Source organism: Lathamus discolor, chromosome 2 (assembly GCF_037157495.1).
Source record: "Lathamus discolor isolate bLatDis1 chromosome 2, bLatDis1.hap1, whole genome shotgun sequence".
NCBI classification, from domain to species: domain Eukaryota; kingdom Metazoa; phylum Chordata; class Aves; order Psittaciformes; family Psittacidae; genus Lathamus; species Lathamus discolor.
Window position 1 is genome coordinate 159,624,494 of NC_088885.1, and position 18,987 is coordinate 159,643,480.

Genomic DNA, 18,987 nt, shown 5'->3' on the forward strand with positions numbered 1-18,987 from the left:
TCACCCCCCAAGCAGTGATCTGAACCAGAGCTGGCAATAAATGACAACCCTCCATTGGAAGGGAGCAGTGGAGCCAGTGGGAAGCAGCATCGGGGCTCTTGGGGAGGTACTCATCACCTTCCTTAATGAGTGCTTAATCCTCATGCTCGTTAGGAAGCCACAGCCAGAAGCACCAAAACTCTTGGTCACCATCACCCTGCATTGGTCATCCTTGGGGATGCAGCAGCATCATCTGCTCCAGGGCGATTTGTAGTGAGTTTAGGCTGGTTTTGGTAGCAAACCACCATGAAGAAACATGATTTATGGGTAAAGGGGGGAAGGTAACACTTAAAGAACCCCAAAGATTTGGGGATCAGAGCAGCTTCTCCATGATGGGATTTGGATGTATTGCTGAATAAAAAGCCATGCTCCAACAGGCATCCTGGAGAACAACCCCTTTATTTACATATCAAAACACAAGGGTCAATAAAAGACATCGAATAACAATGGGAACAACAAAGGTGTCACTAGAAAACAGCTCGTGGTACACAGGCTGGGGTAGGAGTTGCTGGTCCTCGCAATAGCTGGGGGAAGGATGGGGACGAGGCTACCACAAACTGGTGTCCGAGTGGCACTAAACTGCATCGCCAGTTCAGCATCCTTACACAGGAGCCACGTGGTGCCTTTGGTGGCATCCCATGGTCCGAGTCACTTGAGACAGGCGATAAATCCCTCATCAGGAGCCCCCAAGATAACCCCCCCCCACCATGGGGGTCCCCGGGGGTGAACTGCAGCCATCAGCCCCTTGTTGTATTAATGGTGCAGCTGAGCCCAAGGCATCGTGGTGGCTCCATCACCCACCCCATCACCAAGCTCAGCTGGGTGCTGGGATCCCCAGTGCTCACCTAAGTCCTTGCTGATGCCTTTCCCTGCAGGTGATGTGATGGAGGGGCAGCGGATGAGCAAATCCTGCTACTGCACATGGCTCTCAGCACCTCTCAATTCTGCTGTTGGGCCCAGAATCATGTGGGAACAGCATCCACTGCCCAAAAATCCAGGTGGAAATCGTACCCATGGATGCAAACCCCATTGTACCAGCAGCTGCATGGCCAGTACTCGGCTCTGCACAATGCTCTTCCCATGTTCTGCTCCTGCTTGGATTTGGAGGGACCCAAAACACTGGGGTGGGTCTCCCAAGGGAAACCAAACCCCTTCTGGGATGGGGAGAGGTGGGATCAGGGTACGACCAGCCTTGGGGACCCCGACACGCTGCAGGAGCCTTTGATGTGAGCTCAATGCTGCTCCCAACACATTTCCACTTGGGATGCTGTCAGCACACGGCTCTGCTCCAAGAAATCCCCTCCCAACAGCAAAGGGATGGAGCAGGATGGAGGCAGGTGGCATGGAGAGACTGGAGTTCTGTGGGGGCTTTATGCCCTGTTACATCCCAGTGTGGAGACTTGAGACCACCGGACATGCTTGTTGCCAGCGGAGTGGCTGACCTGGATAGGGGCACACTGCTTGATGGCACAATCACCTCATGTCCTGTACAGCAGCAGAGCTGTGATCTGCAGGAGGACTGATGGGGATGGGAACCTCTTCCCAACCCTGTGAGCATCCAAAGAGCCCAGAGCAGGTTTTGTCTTCACTAAACTGGATCATTTATTGGCAACTTAAATACTCCCACTGAAGGTGCAGGAGGGGGTGGTGCTGCCCCAGTGCTGCCGCCCCATTCCCTGCCATGACAACGTCCCCAAAGAGCAAGAAGAGAAGAAGGTGCCGCGTGTGGCCGCGGCGTCCTGAGGTAGGTGCCGGGTTGTGCCCGGCTCTCCGGTTCCTGAGCTGGTTGGATGCTGTTGGGTTGGGTTCTTGTTCACAGCCTGGGCTTGATCTGCAGCCGTTTGCCTGGGGAGGAGAGGAAGAAGGTAGGGACAGAGCAACTGGTGCTGTCTACAAGGGCTTGTGTGAAGTGCTCTTCGTGACATCCTTGTCTCTGAACTGGAGAGACATGGATATGATGGAGGGACCACCCGGTGGGTATGGAATTAGCTGGATGGTTGTACTCAAAGAGTTGTGGTCGATGGCTCAATGTCCACTTGGAGACCAGTAAAGAGTGGTGTCCTGGGTGGGGAGACCGTGTTGGGACCGATCCTGTTCAATGTCTTTGTCAACAACATGGACAGTGGGATTGATGTGCCCTCAGCAAGTCTGTCAATGACACCAAGCTGTGTGGTGTGATCAACACGCTGGAGGGAAGGCATGGGATCCAGAAGGCCCTGGACACACTTGTGAAGTGGGAATGTGTGAACCTCATGGAGTTCAACAGGCCAAGGGCAAGGTCCTGCACATGGGTTGGGGCAATCCCCAGCACAAACAGAGCTTGGTGGCGAATGGATGGAGCATTTTAATGGTTGTGGAGCCTTTGACAGGGATAAATTCTGCCTCTTTTCCCTTTTCCATCAAAAGGCAATCCCAGGCACAGGTTGGGTGGAGAAGTGATTCAGAGCAGCCCTGAGGAGAAGGACTTGGGGTGCTGGGAGAGGAGAAGCTCTCCATGACCCAGGTTCAGTGAGCGCTTGAGCCCAGAACACCCCCGTGTGCTGGGCTGCACCCCCAGAGCGTGAGCAGCAGCTCAGGGAGGGGATCCTGCCCCTCTGCTGCGTGAAGGGGAGACCTGAGAACAGCTCCAGTGCCTAGAGGGGGCCTACAAGGATGCTGGAGAGGGAGTGGAGTGATAGGACAAGGGGTGATGGGTTCAAACTGAAATAGGGGAGATTTAGGTTGGATATAAAGCACTGGGCATAGGGGTGCTCCTCCACTCCACCAGCAGCACCCAACCCAATAGCACCCACCAGCCTCACCTCTGCCACCCTCCTTCGGACAGGTATTTTCAGAGTCTTCCGAGGATGCTGGCAGCAAAGTCCTCTTCCTTCTGATGCTGACTGGGAACAGAAAGGAAGAAAAGAGGAGAAAGTCATTAAAGTTTTCTTGGGTTGCTTTGGAAATCCTTTGGGATGCAAGTCCAGGAGCATCGCAAGCTCTTCTGCCCCTGTAGCCTCGGCACTTCATGCTTTAACAGCAGGAAAAGGGAGTAAAAGGTGCCCAGAGGGCCAACAGAAAGGATTAACTATTGCGTGAGTGGAGAAACCCTAATTGCATCCTGTCCCAGAGCCACCCTGCCCACTGCTGGTGGGGACACGTGTGTCCCCAATGGGTGCTCAGCCAGGCCTGCTGCCCGGCAGCCCTTTCCCCAGCATTCCAGTGCAGAGTTGGTCCCTTTGAGATGGGGACATGTCTCTGTGTGAGCCCAGAGCTGATGTTCCCCTTGGCCATGGCTAGGATGGAGGTGGCTGGTTCCCCAGATCCCTGAGCATCCTCAGCCCCCTACATGTGGAGGGGATGGAGACACTTAAAGGTCCCTTCCTGTTGCAGAGCTGCTGCAGAACCCCCAAGTTATGGGTGAAATAGGAAATAAAAGGTAGACAAAGCTTCAAATTGCAGCCCAAGGTGAACATCCCAACCTGCTTTGGGGTTGGGGTGGAGCAGGTAATACCTGAGCACCAGTAAGCAAGAGGTGAACTCATGCTCGGTGCTACGGCCATGCTGGAGAAAGGTTTGGGGACCACAGCTCTCAGTTGCCCTCAGAATCCCCCCAAGATGCTTCAGGTGATGACTTCTGCTTGCTGGAGCTGTGCCTCCCCCAAAGAGGAGCCCAACTGCTTGTATGAAGCCAAAACCCCATGAAGTGCCTTTGGGAGGTGATCTGTCCGCAGGATGAGTCCAGGCACATCCCATGGATGAGGATGGATGGTGTGAAGCCCTCCTCCATTTCAACCTCAACGCCAGAGATACCTTTCTTCTACTTTCCCTCCCTGAATGGTCTGGAGAAGCAGCAGTTATGGAGTTCTACCATGCAAACTGATGGGTTGGTAACAGAGGGTGTGGACACTTGATCAAGAAAACACCAAGATGAATGTGGATGGGACAAGGAGGTTTCCCAGAACACAGGATCCACAGCTTGTTGAGTGATGAGGAAGGCAGCCCAAACCCCCTCCAGATGCACATGTTCTGGATGAGCAGCGCACAACTTGCCCACATTTTGCCCAAGGAAGCTGTCGCTGCCCCATCCCTGGCAGTGCTCAAGGCCAGGTTGGACACAAGGGCTTGGAGCACCCTGCTCTAGTGGAAGGTGTCCCTGCCTGTGGCAGGGGTTGGAGCTGGATGAGGTTTAAGGTCCCTTCCAACACAAACCAGTCTATGACTCTGCAAACACATTGGTGCTCCACATGGCACCTCCCAAATGATGCCCAGCACAGAAGTGGGACCATGGGCACCTCTGAGCAGCCTCAAAAGCCCAAAGGAGAAGGTTTTGGGGCAGAGAAGGATGGAGAGGAGAGGACCCCAAGCAGCATCCAACAACAGGGAGTCACCAAGAGTTGTTCTCTGCTTTTAAACAAACTTGCCTCTGAGTCTAAGCCTCCGTGGCAGTGATACATAGCTTCAGAGCTAATTTATGTAGAATAAAGAGGGCTCATTTAGCACCTTTCCACCCTTAATATAACACCCATACATCAGAGTGGTGCACAGCAGCCACCACGGACTTGGCCATTAGTCACTAGCAATGCAGCCAAATCCAGCTTTAGGGAACAGCAACACCAAGCAGATGCCCAATGCACCCCTCTTGGCCTTTGACCACCTTCCTAATGTTCCACGTGCTCCCAAGTACCCCTTTGCATCCAGCCACATGGTTTATCCAGCCTGGGATATCCAAATTCCATTATGGTTGTTGTAATTAGGGTCCAAGCCATCAACCCCAAGGGGTCAGAAGGAGTATCACATTCCTGCCCCCCAAAAACACAGCCCTGGTCAGTGGAAACGGCTCAATTCCATGCTGGATGAGCTGGAAAACACTTCATTAGCTAATATCCATGAAAGCCAGGCTTTGCAATTCAAAGCAAATATGATTACAGAAGGAGAAATATCGATTTCTCTCTTTTTTGGGGGGAGGAAGAAAAGGTGATTTTTAAATCAACTGTAATTAATTTCCCGACTTTAGTAAGAGGTTGAATGGAGCCGAGTTGCTTTCAGAGCATCCCAGCCTGATTTCAAACTTACTCCTTACAAAATTAAGGAGGGTGATAATGAAATAAACCCCAAAATAGGATGCAAAAGGACTAAACTGGTCCAGTTTCTCACTTTGGATGGAGGGAGATGCTGCTCCGGGAAAGGATGAAGCAGTGGATGCTTCACCCCACGGTGAGCAAACAGGGATGGGCAAGCACCCCGCGATGAAACACACCCTTACGAAAGCCAAAGGGGGGACCTGGAGAATAAAGGGGTGTCACTAAACCCACCTCAGCAAAGGAAAAGCTGTTTTCTGCTGTTTGTGCATGGGAGATCCTGCAAATGGCGTGATCAATCTTGGGTCGCATCTCGCGCGCCTTCACTCTCTCCCCCCTCTCCTTCTCGTCTGCATTTCAGCAGCCGCACAATCCATCTTCCAGGAACCAGGTATATCATTTCTAGTTAGTGAAAGCCAAGCTAAGAAACCCCTTTTTCATTACGATGATTGAACTGCTTCCAAAGAGAAGAACCGGGGCTGGATCACGAGTTCTCTCCCTCGAAAAGCGGGCGGCTTTTGCTGAGCTTGTCAAGCTCAGGCGGGGAATGAGGACTTCCAGCGCTCTTCCTCTTGATGAAAATCAACATTTATTTTGCCTAAGCCTAAGAAGGTGTCAGGCAGATGAAGAAAGTTGCCTCTCTTTGCGAGGAGGAAGGAGGGAAAGGAAGGAAATCTAATAGAAATATATTATCAAGGCCGAGGAGTGGACAGTGCAGTAAATCACGCTTCAGGTGGCACCATTATGGGTTTCAATAAAGCCTGGCCTTCCCCCAGACGCTGCCGAGCCGAGCGGCTCCAGCTGCACCCCACGGGGGAGTGGAAACAAGGTTTGTTTCATTCACATGTGGATACAGGGGGGGTTTAAGGTGGGGAAGCAAAGAATCATAGAACGGGCTGGAAAAGAGCTTAAGTTCACCCAGTTCCAACCCCCCTGCCACGGGCAGGGACACCTCACACTAAACCACGGCACCTAAGGCTCTGTCCAACCCGGCCTTGAAAACTGCCAGGGATGGAGCACTCACAACCGCCCTGGGCAACCCATTCCAGTGTCTCAGCACCCTAACAGGAAAGAAATTCTTCCTTACATCCAATCTAAACTTCCCCTGTTTAAGTTTTAACCCGTTACCCCCTGTCCTGTCACTACAGTCCCTGACGAAGAGTCCCTCCCCAGCATCCCTATAGGCCCCTTTCAGGTACTGGAAGGCTGCTATGAGGTCCCCACGCAGCCTTCTCTTCTCCAGGCTGAACAGCCCCAACTTCCTCAGCCTACCTCCATACAGGAGGTCCTCCAGGCCCTGATCATCCTCGTGGCCTCCTCTGGACTTGTTCCAGCAGTTCCATGTCCTTTGTATGTTGAGGACACCAGAACTGCACACAATGCTCCAGGTGAGGTCTCACAAGAGCAGAGTAGAGGGGCAGGATCACCTCCTTCGCCCTGCTGGTCACACTCCTTTTGATGCAGCCCAGGATACAGTTGGTTTCTGCGCTGCGGGTGCACACTGCTGCTCCTCAAATCTGATGGAGGACAAATCCCATCAGATAGAGGTTAAAAGGAGATGGGTCTGGTCCTTGTCCCCAAATCCTCTCCTTGCCCACCTCTCCTGATCAATGCGGGTTTAAAGAACTGCTTTGCTCTCCAAGGTGTGAGGGTGGGAGGCAGCTGGAGATGCCCCACATCATGGATAGAAGGCGCCCAAGCCTCGAAGTGAAGGGATGCAGGGGAAGACGTCTTGCTTGCAGCTTTCCAAACTCCACCATCCAGCTATAAAGAGCTTTGATGAAGGGAAGGCTGGGATTAAGGATACTTTCCCTTCCTGACCAGCCTCCAGCCTGATGTGATGTTTGGTCTCCATCTCTCCTGATGCTGTCACGGAGTTCTGTCTTGTCCTGCATCCAAGTCAGGCTCCAGGAAGGGGCTTCATGCAGGGCATGGTACCCACAACCACCTCGCTCCTCCCCAAGATCTGCCTCCATGTGAAATGATCCCAGATTAAAGGATACGATCCCATTCCCAACGCAAGGCAGGACAATGAGGTAGCTGCAATTCGCAGCTCTTTCCACGGCTGGCCAGCTAATGCTGCAGTTACTAATACAGCAAAGGGGATGCAAAAGTTTCCACCCAGTGGCTCAGAGCACACAGATGCATCCCAGCATCTCTGTGATGGATGCTCAAGGTTTAACACCACATGGAGACCCACCCCTATCCTTTTTGTCCCCCCCATTCCCAAAGGAAAACATATCCTTTAACATGCAGATGCTTGCAGAGCAGGACATCAATGCTGGGATATCCTTTCTGTGTCTCTTCGCCTGAATTCCTTCATCTAGGAGGAAAAAGGCAATGAGGAAACCAGCCATGAGCTGCAGTGGTGGGAGAGGGACTTAGCTGGACGATGGGCATAGCACAGATGCTCCGTGGTCTGGTGGTACAAGTTGACCTGGCCATGACAACATATGGTGAACACCATGTTTTTCCTTTACTGATGAGATGAAGCTTCCCCTGAAGAAGATGGGATTTCACCATCTCAGAGGGCTCTTCCATCTCCACTTTTTAGGTCATTAAATAACTTATGGGGGGGGGGGAACAAAAGGTCTTCTAAGGGGCAATGAGCTGAACATGAGGGTTCTTCAGGAATCTGGAGCCATGTCTCAAAAGTCCTGGTCTCAGCCCCTCTGCACATGTGGATAAGACCCTAAAAACCAGGTAGAAAATGAATATGGAAGAAATAGATTTCAGTCCTGGCAGAGGAATGAGACTTGGCAGCTCTGAAAGTTGCCTGCAAATCGATGAGGGAAGAGGATTGGAAACGTGCAGGCGGCTGGGTTCACGTAGGAAGTAAATCAGAGTGTTTCCAACGGCCTTTGGTGGGCTAAGAAAGGATGATTCTGATTCAGAGCAGGAGCCCAATTAGAAGAAGTCCCAGCACCCACCAGCTTTACTGGAAGTTTCAACTGAATTGGCCACTTTGCAATAAGGGAATGACACAGCAGTGAAGTTTCTGACTTTTAGACTTTCCCAGAGATACTAAGACATGAGGGGATGCAACCCCAACCTTCAACAACACTCGTGTCACCTGCAGCATCCCAAAGCTTGATGGTACCCCAAGCCTGATGGTGTCCTGCAGCAGGGCTTTAGTAGATGGAAGAAATTGAGGCAAGGGCTGCCAGATAAAAGGCATCGCTGCAGAGGGATGAGCAAGGTCTAGGGACTGTAGCTATAGGACAAGGGGTGATGGGTTCAAACTGAAACAGGGGAAGTTTAGGTTGGAGATAAGGAAGAATCATAAAATCATAGAATAGTTAGGGTTAGAAAGGACCTCAAGATCATCCAGTTCCAACCCCCCTGCCATGGACAGGGACACCTCACACTAAACCATCCCACACAAGGCTTCATCCAACCTGGCCTTGAACACTGCCAGGGATGGAGCACTCACAGCCTCCCTGGGCAACCCATTCCAGTGCCTCACCACCCTAACAGGAAAGAATTTCCTCCTTAGATCCAATCTAAACTTCCCCTGTTTAAGTTTTAACCCGTTACCCCTTGTCCTGTCACTACAGTCCCTGACAAAGAGTCCCTCCCCAGCATCCCTATAGGCCCCCTTCAGGTACTGGAAGGCTGCTCTGAGGTCTCCACGCAGCCTTCTCTTCTCCAGGCTGAACAGCCCCAACTTCCTCAGCCTGTCTTCATACGGGAGGTGCTCCAGCCCCTTGATCATCCTCGTGGCCTCCTCTGGACTTGTTCCAGCAGCTCCATGTCCTTTTTATGTTGAGGACACCAGCATAAAGAAGTTCTTTACTGTGAGGGTGGTGGGACACTGGCACAGGGTGCCCAGAGAAGTAGTAAATGCTCCATCCCTGGCAGTGCTCAAGGCCAGGCTGGATGGGGCTTGGAGCAACCTGGTCTAGTGGGAGGTGCCCCTGCCTGTGGCAGTGGGTTAGAACTGGGTGGAGGAGCTTTAAGGTCTTCTCCAACCCAAACCATTCCATGATTCTGTAAGTCCCACCAGGAAGTCCCCCTGGTGACATCCACCAGCCCATGGGTCCCTCCAGCTTGGGAAGGAAGCACCCATGACCAAGAAGATGTCTGAAACTTGTATCTAGGGTATATGAAACCAACCTAAACCTCCCCCACTGCAGAGCCCCCCACCAAACAGCCACAAGGACCTGCTGACTCAGGAGAAGAAGATGCAATTGCCAACAACCTGAGCAGATCCAGCCCGTTAGGAGGAAACCAATCAGGCTGATACACGTCCTGCTCAAGGCATGGGTGCAGCCTGCTCTGAACCTGCAGCTCGATAGATTCTGCATTAGACAAAGCAATTCTATTAGCAGTTGGTTAATTCAGTTATGAAAGAGTTCTGATGCTCTCTAATTAGAGTTTCCCTGTGTGTCCAATGGAGAGTGCATTGGATGGGGAAGTGGTGAGGGAAGCATCTACCTGCAGTGGGATCACACAGCAAAGGTGAGGAGATGAGAGGGAGCATAGGAGCACCCATCACCACCTGCCATGTGCATGGATCACACTCCCTATTACAAGAAAGATGTGCCATGACTAAAGCTGGGAAGGTACCACCAAGGTCCACACAGCTTATGAGCCATGAGACAGGAAGGGTTCATTGGCACCATCAGGAAGAAAGATGGAGATTTCCTGCTCCCTGTCTGTATCCTGTTCATTTATCCAATGAGAACAGAAGACCTCAGAGGAAGGCAACGATGGGAAAGCTGGTTTATGGACAACAACATACATCAAGCATGCTCGTAACTCCCTTTTCCTTTCCCTACAGAATTCAGGGCTTGATGTCCTGTTGTCCTTCCTCTCCTTAGCTCAAACTTGTCCCTTTGGTATCATCTGCTGAGGATACAGGAAGCTCTGTAACTCCCATGAGCTCTCACCATGACCACCAAAGCGCGTCCACCTACTTCTGCTATCCCCTACCTGGCTCCTAAGAGAACACCTCCTCAGCCATGTGTCCTTGTCCATCCTAAAACAGATCACAGGATGGAAGTTGAACCTGAAAATTACTCAGGATTGCAGTGGAAGGAAGATGACTGTGGTGTGTTCATCCCATACACACTGGTGGCATCTCCAAAGGGATGGAGGAAAAGGTCCTGCTATGTGGATCCTGGGTCGAGCAGCCCAGAGCACGATGATGATGATGAGCAGCACATGGATGCAGCACCCTGGTGTGGGGATCACATCGGTGCCCCTCGAAACACAAAGGAGATGGTTTCTCTGCTCCTCTCATGCCTAAACTCATCCCTGGCTCTCCCCACACCGCCCTGGATGCTTCCACCCTCCAGCTCTCAAAGCCACCCCCAAACCAGCAATAAAGCTTCAGAGCTCTTGCTGAGTAGGAGGTTAAGGTAATGGGGGAAACTGAGGCATGCAGCGGTCAAACACCATTATCCTGCTAAACCCCTGTTCCTCTATGAAGATTTGAGTTGCTGCTCTTGCCTGCAGAAGGCAAAACATCAAAGATCTCAGCTGATCTGCAACCACCTCCCATCCATTTGAGCCGCACCAAGGTCCGCACTAAATGCTCCCACATGGATGAGAAAGCTGGGACTGTCAAGCCTGGAAAAGAGAAGCTGCGTGGAGACCTCAGAGCAGCTTCCAGTGTCTGAAGGCTACAAGGATGCTGGAGAGGGACTCTTCATCAGGGACTGCAGTGACAGGACAAGGGGTGATGGGTTCAGACTGAAACAGGGGAAGTTCAGCTTGGAGATAAGGAAGAAGTTCTTTCCTGTGAGGGTGCTGAGGCGCTGGCACAGGGTGCCCAGAGAAGCTGTGGCTGCCCCATCCCTGGCAGTGTTCAAGGCCAGGTTGGACAGAGCCTTGGGTGACATGGTCTGGTATGAGGTGTCCCTGTCCGTGGCAGGGGCTGGAACTGGATGATCCTCAGCTCCTTTCCATCCCAAACCCTTCCCTGACTCCATGAACAGCTGTGAACACCCTCAGCAGCTCCGCACCTCCCCGAATCCCTCCAAAGCCAAAGTGTTTGAGCGTGCTCAGCGGAGCCGTCAGGAAAAGCCTGTAGCGAGCAGCTTCCATTACCGTTACGACCGTGAAATATGACAAGGAAATGATGGCCGTATGGTCCCAGCTTTGCAGCCCGACGACTTGCTGGGGCTTTATCGTCACTCAAACGTGCAGAGAGCTGTAAAATGTTTACAGAAAGGGTCGTTTGCAGCTATAAAATCCTCTTTTCTCTCCTAAACAAGGCTGAGCGGAGCCATTTACAAAGCCCTGAATGTTCATCGGGGGAGAGGGGAACATCTGTTCACTCCAGGAGTTTTCCGTGAGCTTCTCGAACAAATTAACTCAAATGGGTGCTTTCTAATTAAATTAGCACTCGATTGGAAGGGCTTTGCGTTGCTGGAGTTGCTTACAATGAGTGTGGGGAGGCCGCTGAGGCTCCAGCACAGGCGATAGAACTGGAAGGTGAAACAGGGAAAGCTCATTACCTGGTGGAGGGGTTGGGGAGCCTGTGCTCCCTCTGGGTTTGCCCTTCTGGATGGAGAACACAAGCAGGTGAAGGATGGGATGCCACCAAGCCCAGCCTTCCTGGGTGGGATGCTTGGCTGGAGGGGTTTGTTCTCCCCATGGGCTTCTTGGAGGATGCTTTGAGCCCTCTCAGAGCACTCCTCCAACCCCAAATTACAAGGGTTGGGAAGCCTCCCCATGGGAGGATGACATCAGACCACACGCAGACAACATACAATGATAGAATAAGGTTAGAAAGGACCTTAAGATCATCTAGTTCCAACTCCCCTGCCATGGGCATCAGTCCTTTCCAGCCCCCCTGTATCTCTATCCCAAGGCCAGACACTGCAGCCCCCACTGAGACCCTGCAAGCTGATGCTGTTGCCCACGCTGGTGCTTAAAGGTCATCTCCAACCCCCCCCTCCATCTCTCCCAGACACAGAGCCGGTGTTTTTCTTTGTTTCTCCTGTATTTACCAGTATTAAAAAGGTATTTTCTCAAATTGTGACCATTTAAGCAAGCAATTCAGCTCCCTCTGTAATAATAACCTGTCCTCCTCCTTAGTTACTACCTCGCCAATTTGTGTGTCACCTTCAGGCTTTACAAGCAGAAATCCACTATTATCCTTGCTACGATGGCTGCAGCGGGGAAGGGGCAGACCCCGAACCCCATCACAGACACCAGCTACTACGTAAAGCTATACAAGGATTCATCCTGACCACCCACTCAGCTCAAAACAGCACCTCAGGCTCATAAGCAAAGTCCCAGTGATAAGAGAATTGTAGAATGGTTATGGTTGGAAAGGATCTTAAAGCTCATCCAATTCTAACCCCCTGCCATGGGCAGGGACACCTTCCACTGGAGCAGGGTGCTCCAAGCCCTTGTGTCCAACCTGGCCTTGAACAAGGCCAGCGATGGGGCAGCCACAGCTTCTCTGGGCACCCTGCGCCAGCACCTCAGCACCCTCACAGTAAAGAACTTCTGCCTTATCTCCAACCTGAACTTCCCCTGTTTCACTTTGAACCCATCACCCCTTGTCCTATCACTACAGTCCCTGATGAAGAGTCCCTCCCCAGCATCCCTATAGGCCCCCTTCAGACACTGGAAGCTGCTCTGAGGTCTCCACGCAGCTTCTCTTCTCCAGGCTCAGCAGCCCCAGTGTTCTCAGCCTGGCTCCATACAGGAGGTGCTCCAGCCCCTGCTCATCCTCGTGGCCTCCTCTGGACTTGCTCCAACAGCTCCATGTCCTTCTTATGTTGGGGACACTGGAAGATTGATTTGGCCAAAGTGAAGCATTTGGTCCTTTAGCAGCATCAATGGCCTCATCCTGTGCCCTCTCAGGATGATGGTTTATCAGTGGCCAGAGCTCCCTTTCTCCCATTAGTTTATGGGGGCCCCTGGCTGCTGCTGCACCCCCAAGACCATTCACTTGTGTCTGGAGATGAGACTTTAATTACACAGCACATCCCAGAGCATGGGCAAACCCCGGCACTGAGCAGCATCCTCATGCCCAGGCTCACCACGTGCCACCACTGCATCCCTTTGGCAGGGAAATTGCTTCATCATCAGATCATTTTACAGCCATCTGCAATTCCTGCCTGGTTTTCCTTTCCTATGGATCCTCCAGCATCTGCTCTCCTGATGCCACGTGCTCCCTGGGCAAAGGCAAATGAGAATGGAGCGATGCATTCCCTAACTGTGTACCCACAGCACTCCTCCCGACATCCCTGGAGTGAACCAGCTCCTTCTACTCGTCCTCCCATCCAAAATGCCTGGAATCATCCTCCCATGAATGTGAAAACTGGATTTAAGAGGAAAAGGATGCCAGGATGATGCCTCTGTCCTCTTGACCGAGTTATTCCAGGCTGCCAAGTGCAATCCAGGGCATTCCAACAGTGTTCTTGTCCATGGATTAACTACTCCTTTGTGATCACAGAGATAAAGCCACCTGATTAAGCTGCTGCTTCCTTGGCCCTGCTGTTGAGTTCAGAAGGGAACTGAACCAAGACCAAGGAAAGGGAAGGAGGGAAGTGACCAGGGCAAGAATTCCCTGGAAAGATAAGCCAAGAGCTTCACCCCGTGTCGTGGATGGGAGCGTTCCTGGCCGGAATGGTCTCCATCGTGCCATGGTTAGACAGCGCATGCACTCGCCTGTGACTTCAGGAATATGTTGCTAATCCTGGGAATTTTCTTTCCAAAAGCATTCCCTGGCTCAAAGTGCTTCATGATCGAGACAGACACAGCCTTGCAGATCCTGCTTATGGATGAGTATAAGTGCCCCAGCCTGGCTTTAGGCACTGAATACATTCCTTATCCCAGCAGGATCCTGCATGGGATTGGAGATGTGGAGGGATGATTCCTTTGCCAAATGCTGCCTCCCTTTCAGCAGTGGTGCTCGGGAGACAAAGCTGCTGCACATCCCTCCAGTGAAGGACAGGACATGAATAGGAAAGTGTGAAGCATCCTCCATCCAAAAACCTCCCACCCAGCGCTGGGAAGGACCAAGCACAATCTCTGCCTCGCTATCACCATCTACATCACCAGAGTGCCCCAACGTCCCATCCCTTCCCATAGAGCTGCTGGTGATTTTCTAGTGTAGGAGCTGAATCAGGAGAGGAAGAATAAAGGAAAACACTGGAGAAGCAGGAATGCAGCTAACCTTCACCATGAGCTGCTTTGCAGAGAAACAAAGCTGTTTCTTCTTATTGCTTCCATAATTTTCCCCATCTTTTACCCCCACAGTTTCAAACAGTTGAAACATTTCCCTGAACTCTTCCAAGACTGCTCTCACGCGTCAGAGTCCCTAAGTTTTGCTCATCCTAAAACTGCATTTTTACCTATTTCCAAAGCCTCTTCCCTTGGTTTTTAACAGAAAAACAAAGCAGATAATCCCAGATTAACAGGCTCTTCCCTTGAACTTCCAACCTGCAAGCACATCATCCCACCTCATTTATCCTGAAGTAAGGGATGTTCTGGTTTCAAAGCTTTGAAGCTATTTCATGTGATGGATGGTCCAGAGATCACTCTGTGGGTCCAATGGTAAGGCAGAGCATCACTGCATCCCTCTGAAACACCCTCCTACCAGGGAACGCTGTGATTCTATCCCAGGAACAAGACTGGATTCATCATCAGGTAATTTACGGGAAAAGGGAAGATAAAAGACGAGGACAAAATCCTAACGTGGTTTTGGGAGCAGAGCCAGGAGCTCATGCCATTGCATGCACAGAAATATGAGTCCCAGATGCCATCCCAGTTTGGGCTCCCAGCGTTAATGGGTTTGGTGACTCATGAGGAACACTGATCCCACCAAAACCCATGGAGAGCAGTGAGGAATAACTCTGCCACTTGGAACTGGAGCAGCTCGGAGCACACGTGAGCAAATGCAGTGCAAGTGCTTCCTACCTGGCTCATCCTCTGGCTCCCCCTCATCCTCCACTTTGCAGCTCTTGTCATTTGGGGATTCTGGGGACTGGAGGGAGATGAAGGATGGCAGCTTCTGTGGCCAGCTGGCTGGGGAGGTGTTTGATTTCTTCCAAAACTTCACCTCTTTCTCTGTATTGGAGGGTCCGGGCACTTCCCCATCATCGTGAAGCTGAGCTGGATCATTCCTGCAGGAGACACATGGGAAAAATAATAAGGAAAAACAAAACAATCCCACTTGGCATTGCCGGGCATGGAAGATGCTTTCCAATCATGTGCAATGGAAGAGGCTGGGGTGAACCATCAAAGCCACACATGGAGGCTCCCCAAGCTTCATCCCAGGCTCTGATATCCCAGCTTGGGTTAAGCTGGGGTTTCTCACTTCCCAGCTGGATTCCCTGCTCTGCTTCCCTGCAGGGTTTCCAGTCCTCAGATGCTCCTGGAGGTGCTGGGCTCCTGCCTGGGTGCTGTCTGAGCTGAGTGAGAACTAAACAGGGGAGATGGACACTGTGGGGAGCAGGGATGCTCAGAGATGCCCCACTGGGCTTGGCTCATCTACAACCCTGCTGTCCTCCACCAAGCCCAGCTAAGAGACCCTTCAGTTCCTTCTACATCTCCAATGATGGGGCCACAAAGGCAAAATCTCTCCAGAGCAGCTTCCAAGCTTGGATGTGCTCCCTTCCAAGTGGAGCCTCCCAGGAGCTGGCCCTGGGACAGGAGGAAGGTCCCTGCTTCCCTAAGAAGAGCAAGGAGCTCTCTACACCAGAGACCTGAGCTGAGTGATATTCCAAGGCTCTTATGTAAACCAGGATAAGTTTGAAGAGCCAAATGAATGCCCATGCCCCTCTGCTACTTTACAAGGTAGAGCCAGGACTGGGCAAGAGCATGGACCAGCCCAGCCCAGCTCCCAGGTCTCTCAATTTCCATCCCACCTTCACCCCACATGCATCTGCAAAGAGCCATGGAGGAGCTGAGCACCCAAACTGGTATTTTCTCCTCCCATGAAACAGGACTTCTGGATTTTGGCTTTTAAAGCCAAATTTCAACTTAGCTTTCATTTTCATTACACTGGATGCAATTGTTCTGCAGGAAGGGCAGAGGAAGACAAGGATGTGCCAAACTCAAGAAGTTTGGTCTCCCTGTGAGGATGAGGACCAATGTGTCCATCATCAGTCTGCGGCTCCATCCCAGCACCCAAAAGCATCAGAGAGAGCTCAGAGAGCTTCCAAGAATTAACCAAGGACCCAGCCCAGCATCAAATGGTTTTACAAAGCCTATTGTATCTCCGTACCCATCCCCACCTCTGCTTCTTCAGGCAGTGAGTCCAGCCCTGATGATGAGCCCTTCCATGCCACATTGAGGCTCAGCTCTGCTCTCTGCCATGGAGATGTGGGCAAGGGCTGATGGTTCCCAGTCTCCCACAGAGCTATGGATAAGCTATACCCACTTTCAGCAGTGGAGTTTCCATCAGGGCTCCTCCATCTCCCAGGAGGAAGGTCTACAAAAGCCTCAAGAGATACCTGGAAGCCCATTTCCAAGGGTGTGGGAAGATACACATCAGATGCAAACTATCCTCTCTTTCATTTGGATGGAGACCTCTCCCTCAAGCACGGATCCTGCCCAACCCTATTGCCCATGGTCAAGAGGCCACCACAGCGACCCACATCAGGAACAACTCAAAACACATCAGCACACAGGCAAATGCACACTTGGAAGAGGAAACATCTGGAGCAGGTTGGGAAGAAAACTGTTTAAGAGCAGCAAAATGAGTTTCTTCTGCTCTTTCCTACCTGCCTGTCTCCTTTGAGACCTGTTTCCACTTGGAGGGGGGGGCACTGCGGTCCCCATCTTCTCCTTCTCTTGGGCGACGTCTCTTCTGTGGGTGCAGCAGCTTGCACCGAGCACCCTTGGGGCAAACCCCATTCTTGGCAAAGTCAGGGCAAACCAAGGTGTGCTTCTTCTTGCACTGCAAGGGAAAAAGGATAACGTTGGGAAAGGCAAGGAAAGCCCTGCAGGGAGCATGGGCTCCCAAACTGGGCTTCTTCAGGCGGCACCAACACGCTGCTGAAGGAGGAGAAGGATGTGTTGGTGCTTCCTTCTCTGTATCAAATCACTGTTGCATGGCAAGGCAGTGACAAAAATAAGATGCTCCTCCAAATGCCTGCTTTCCAAGTGCCTGATTTTATGGACCTAAACCATCAAAGTCTTAACAGCAACAATCTACCCTCAAGGAGGTGATGCTGGGAGATGCCAAAGAGGCTGAAGAAGCTGTTCCGGAGAGGACACAGGGTTTTCTTGTCCCAGGCATGCCTGGGACTCGGGGAAGGGCAGGAATGAAGCACATCCTTTATAGGACTTATTTGGGATCGCTGCCTGGATCATTAGGGTGGTCAAGGGCCGGTGCTCAACCTGCTCTTGCTCAGGGCTTGGAAATGAGCTTGGTTGATGCTCTCCTTTCCAAGGAAGCTTAGTGTGGCCACAGCATGGGACTGGCATCAAGATGTTCACCCCTAACAGTGTGTCTGCGCTACCAGCCAGGCATTCAGCTGTGCCAGTGGGAGATGCCAGAAGTGTTCCATCACTTTCCCCCACACAAAGCTTCTGCTGGGAAATGGCACCTTTTGGCAGCAGGAAAGGCAGGAAGACATGCAAGGAAGGGCAGGGGAGACACTTCCAGGTGTGATTTCTATCTGGGTGGTTGGGAACGTTGGCCAGAGGGAGAGAGAAAGAGCTGCCTGTCTCATCTCTGATGGTTCTCAACACTGTGACAGCAACAACATCAGTCCAGAAAGCTTGTCCCAGCTTTGTGGGCACAGGTCATAGAAGCCTTGCTCAGGGGAAACCCACTCCCACCCAGGATGCTCCCACCCATCCCGTTCAGCTTGGCTTTTGCAGAGACCACAGGCGTGCACAACACTGTGACACCCATGGCAAGATGCAATCCAACACACATGGCACAACGAAGGTATCACAACCCCTTGCTGACCTTCTCCGCCACCAAAGATGGAGCCTGCCTTTTCCCCACGTGGGTCCTTCCACTCTGGGATGCCCACACTGCAAACCTCCTTGCTATAGGAATGCTCAAATTTTGCATGGGTTTGGGTGAAAACAACATAAATCATAGCATCACAGAATGGTTTGGGTTGGAAGGGACCTTAATGCTCATCCAGTTCCAATTCCCTGCCACAGGCAGGGACACCTTCCACCAGAGCAGCTTGCTCCAAGCCCCGTTCAACCTGGTCGTGAGCATTTTAGCATCACCATGCTTGCCTGTTTATATAAATGCCTCTTCCCGATGATGTGGGATGTAGGTGAGCTCCTGCCCTTTTAAAGCAACTCAACTTTGGGAGCACGGGAGCAGCTCCTTGTGGTGACCTTTGGGATGAGGCAGCAGCCCCGCTGAGCCATGGAAGCTCTCTCCTGGAAAGGGCAGCAGGGTTCAGCAGCTCTGCTGCCCGGGGCCGGGCACTGCAGCCAGCATCAGAGCAAGGAGCTTGTCTGCTGGAGGTTGGGGATGGTGCTGAGCAGCAGGAGGGCTGGGGATCCAGATGGACACACGGACATTGGCTCGATGGGGGGGACGGTGCAGTGACAGCGCTGCTTTTCCACTAAAAAGTTATTAAAACCCCCCAATTCCTGTGACTTTTCCCCTCTATTTGAAGAAGCTTCAACAGCAAGTACACAAGACAACAGGCAACCCGAAAGTAGTGTTGTCTCTAGTTCTATGATGATTCTATGATTTTAAACAGTGCCCAAGCTCTGCCATTACTCCCAAATCCTACATTTCATAGAAACATAAAATCATGGAATGGTTTGGGCTGGAAGGGACCTTAAGCATCATTTAGTTCTGAAGAGAAGAGCAGGAAGAAAGACCTGGCCACATGGATGCATCACCCTTGCAGCCAGCACTGATGCTGCTACACCAAGGAATGATGCTATTTTGGGAGAAAAGCCAAGATACGTGGCTGTTTCTTCCCAAGGGACC

General features: G+C 51.8%; 1 protein-coding gene across 3 annotated transcripts in view; it reads right to left on the bottom strand.

Annotated features, from left to right (window-relative positions):
* Window positions 1-419: 419 nt before the first annotated feature.
* Window positions 420-18,987, bottom strand: part of ZC3H3 (zinc finger CCCH-type containing 3) — a 165,152-nt gene continuing 146,584 nt past the window's right edge. The window contains exons 10-13 of one of the 3 annotated variants that reach the window (XM_065669073.1): window positions 16,793-16,968; window positions 14,985-15,190; window positions 2,841-2,921; window positions 420-1,884 (exon numbers count right to left, since the gene is read on the bottom strand). In XM_065669073.1, the coding sequence (XP_065525145.1) occupies window positions 1,853-1,884; window positions 2,841-2,921; window positions 14,985-15,190; window positions 16,793-16,968 (495 nt within the window). In that variant the 3' untranslated portion in view covers window positions 420-1,852. Of the gene's footprint in view, window positions 1,885-2,840; window positions 2,922-14,697; window positions 15,191-16,792; window positions 16,969-18,987 lie in introns of those variants that run through there. The other 2 variants (XM_065669072.1, XM_065669071.1) reach the window with 2 other exon arrangements.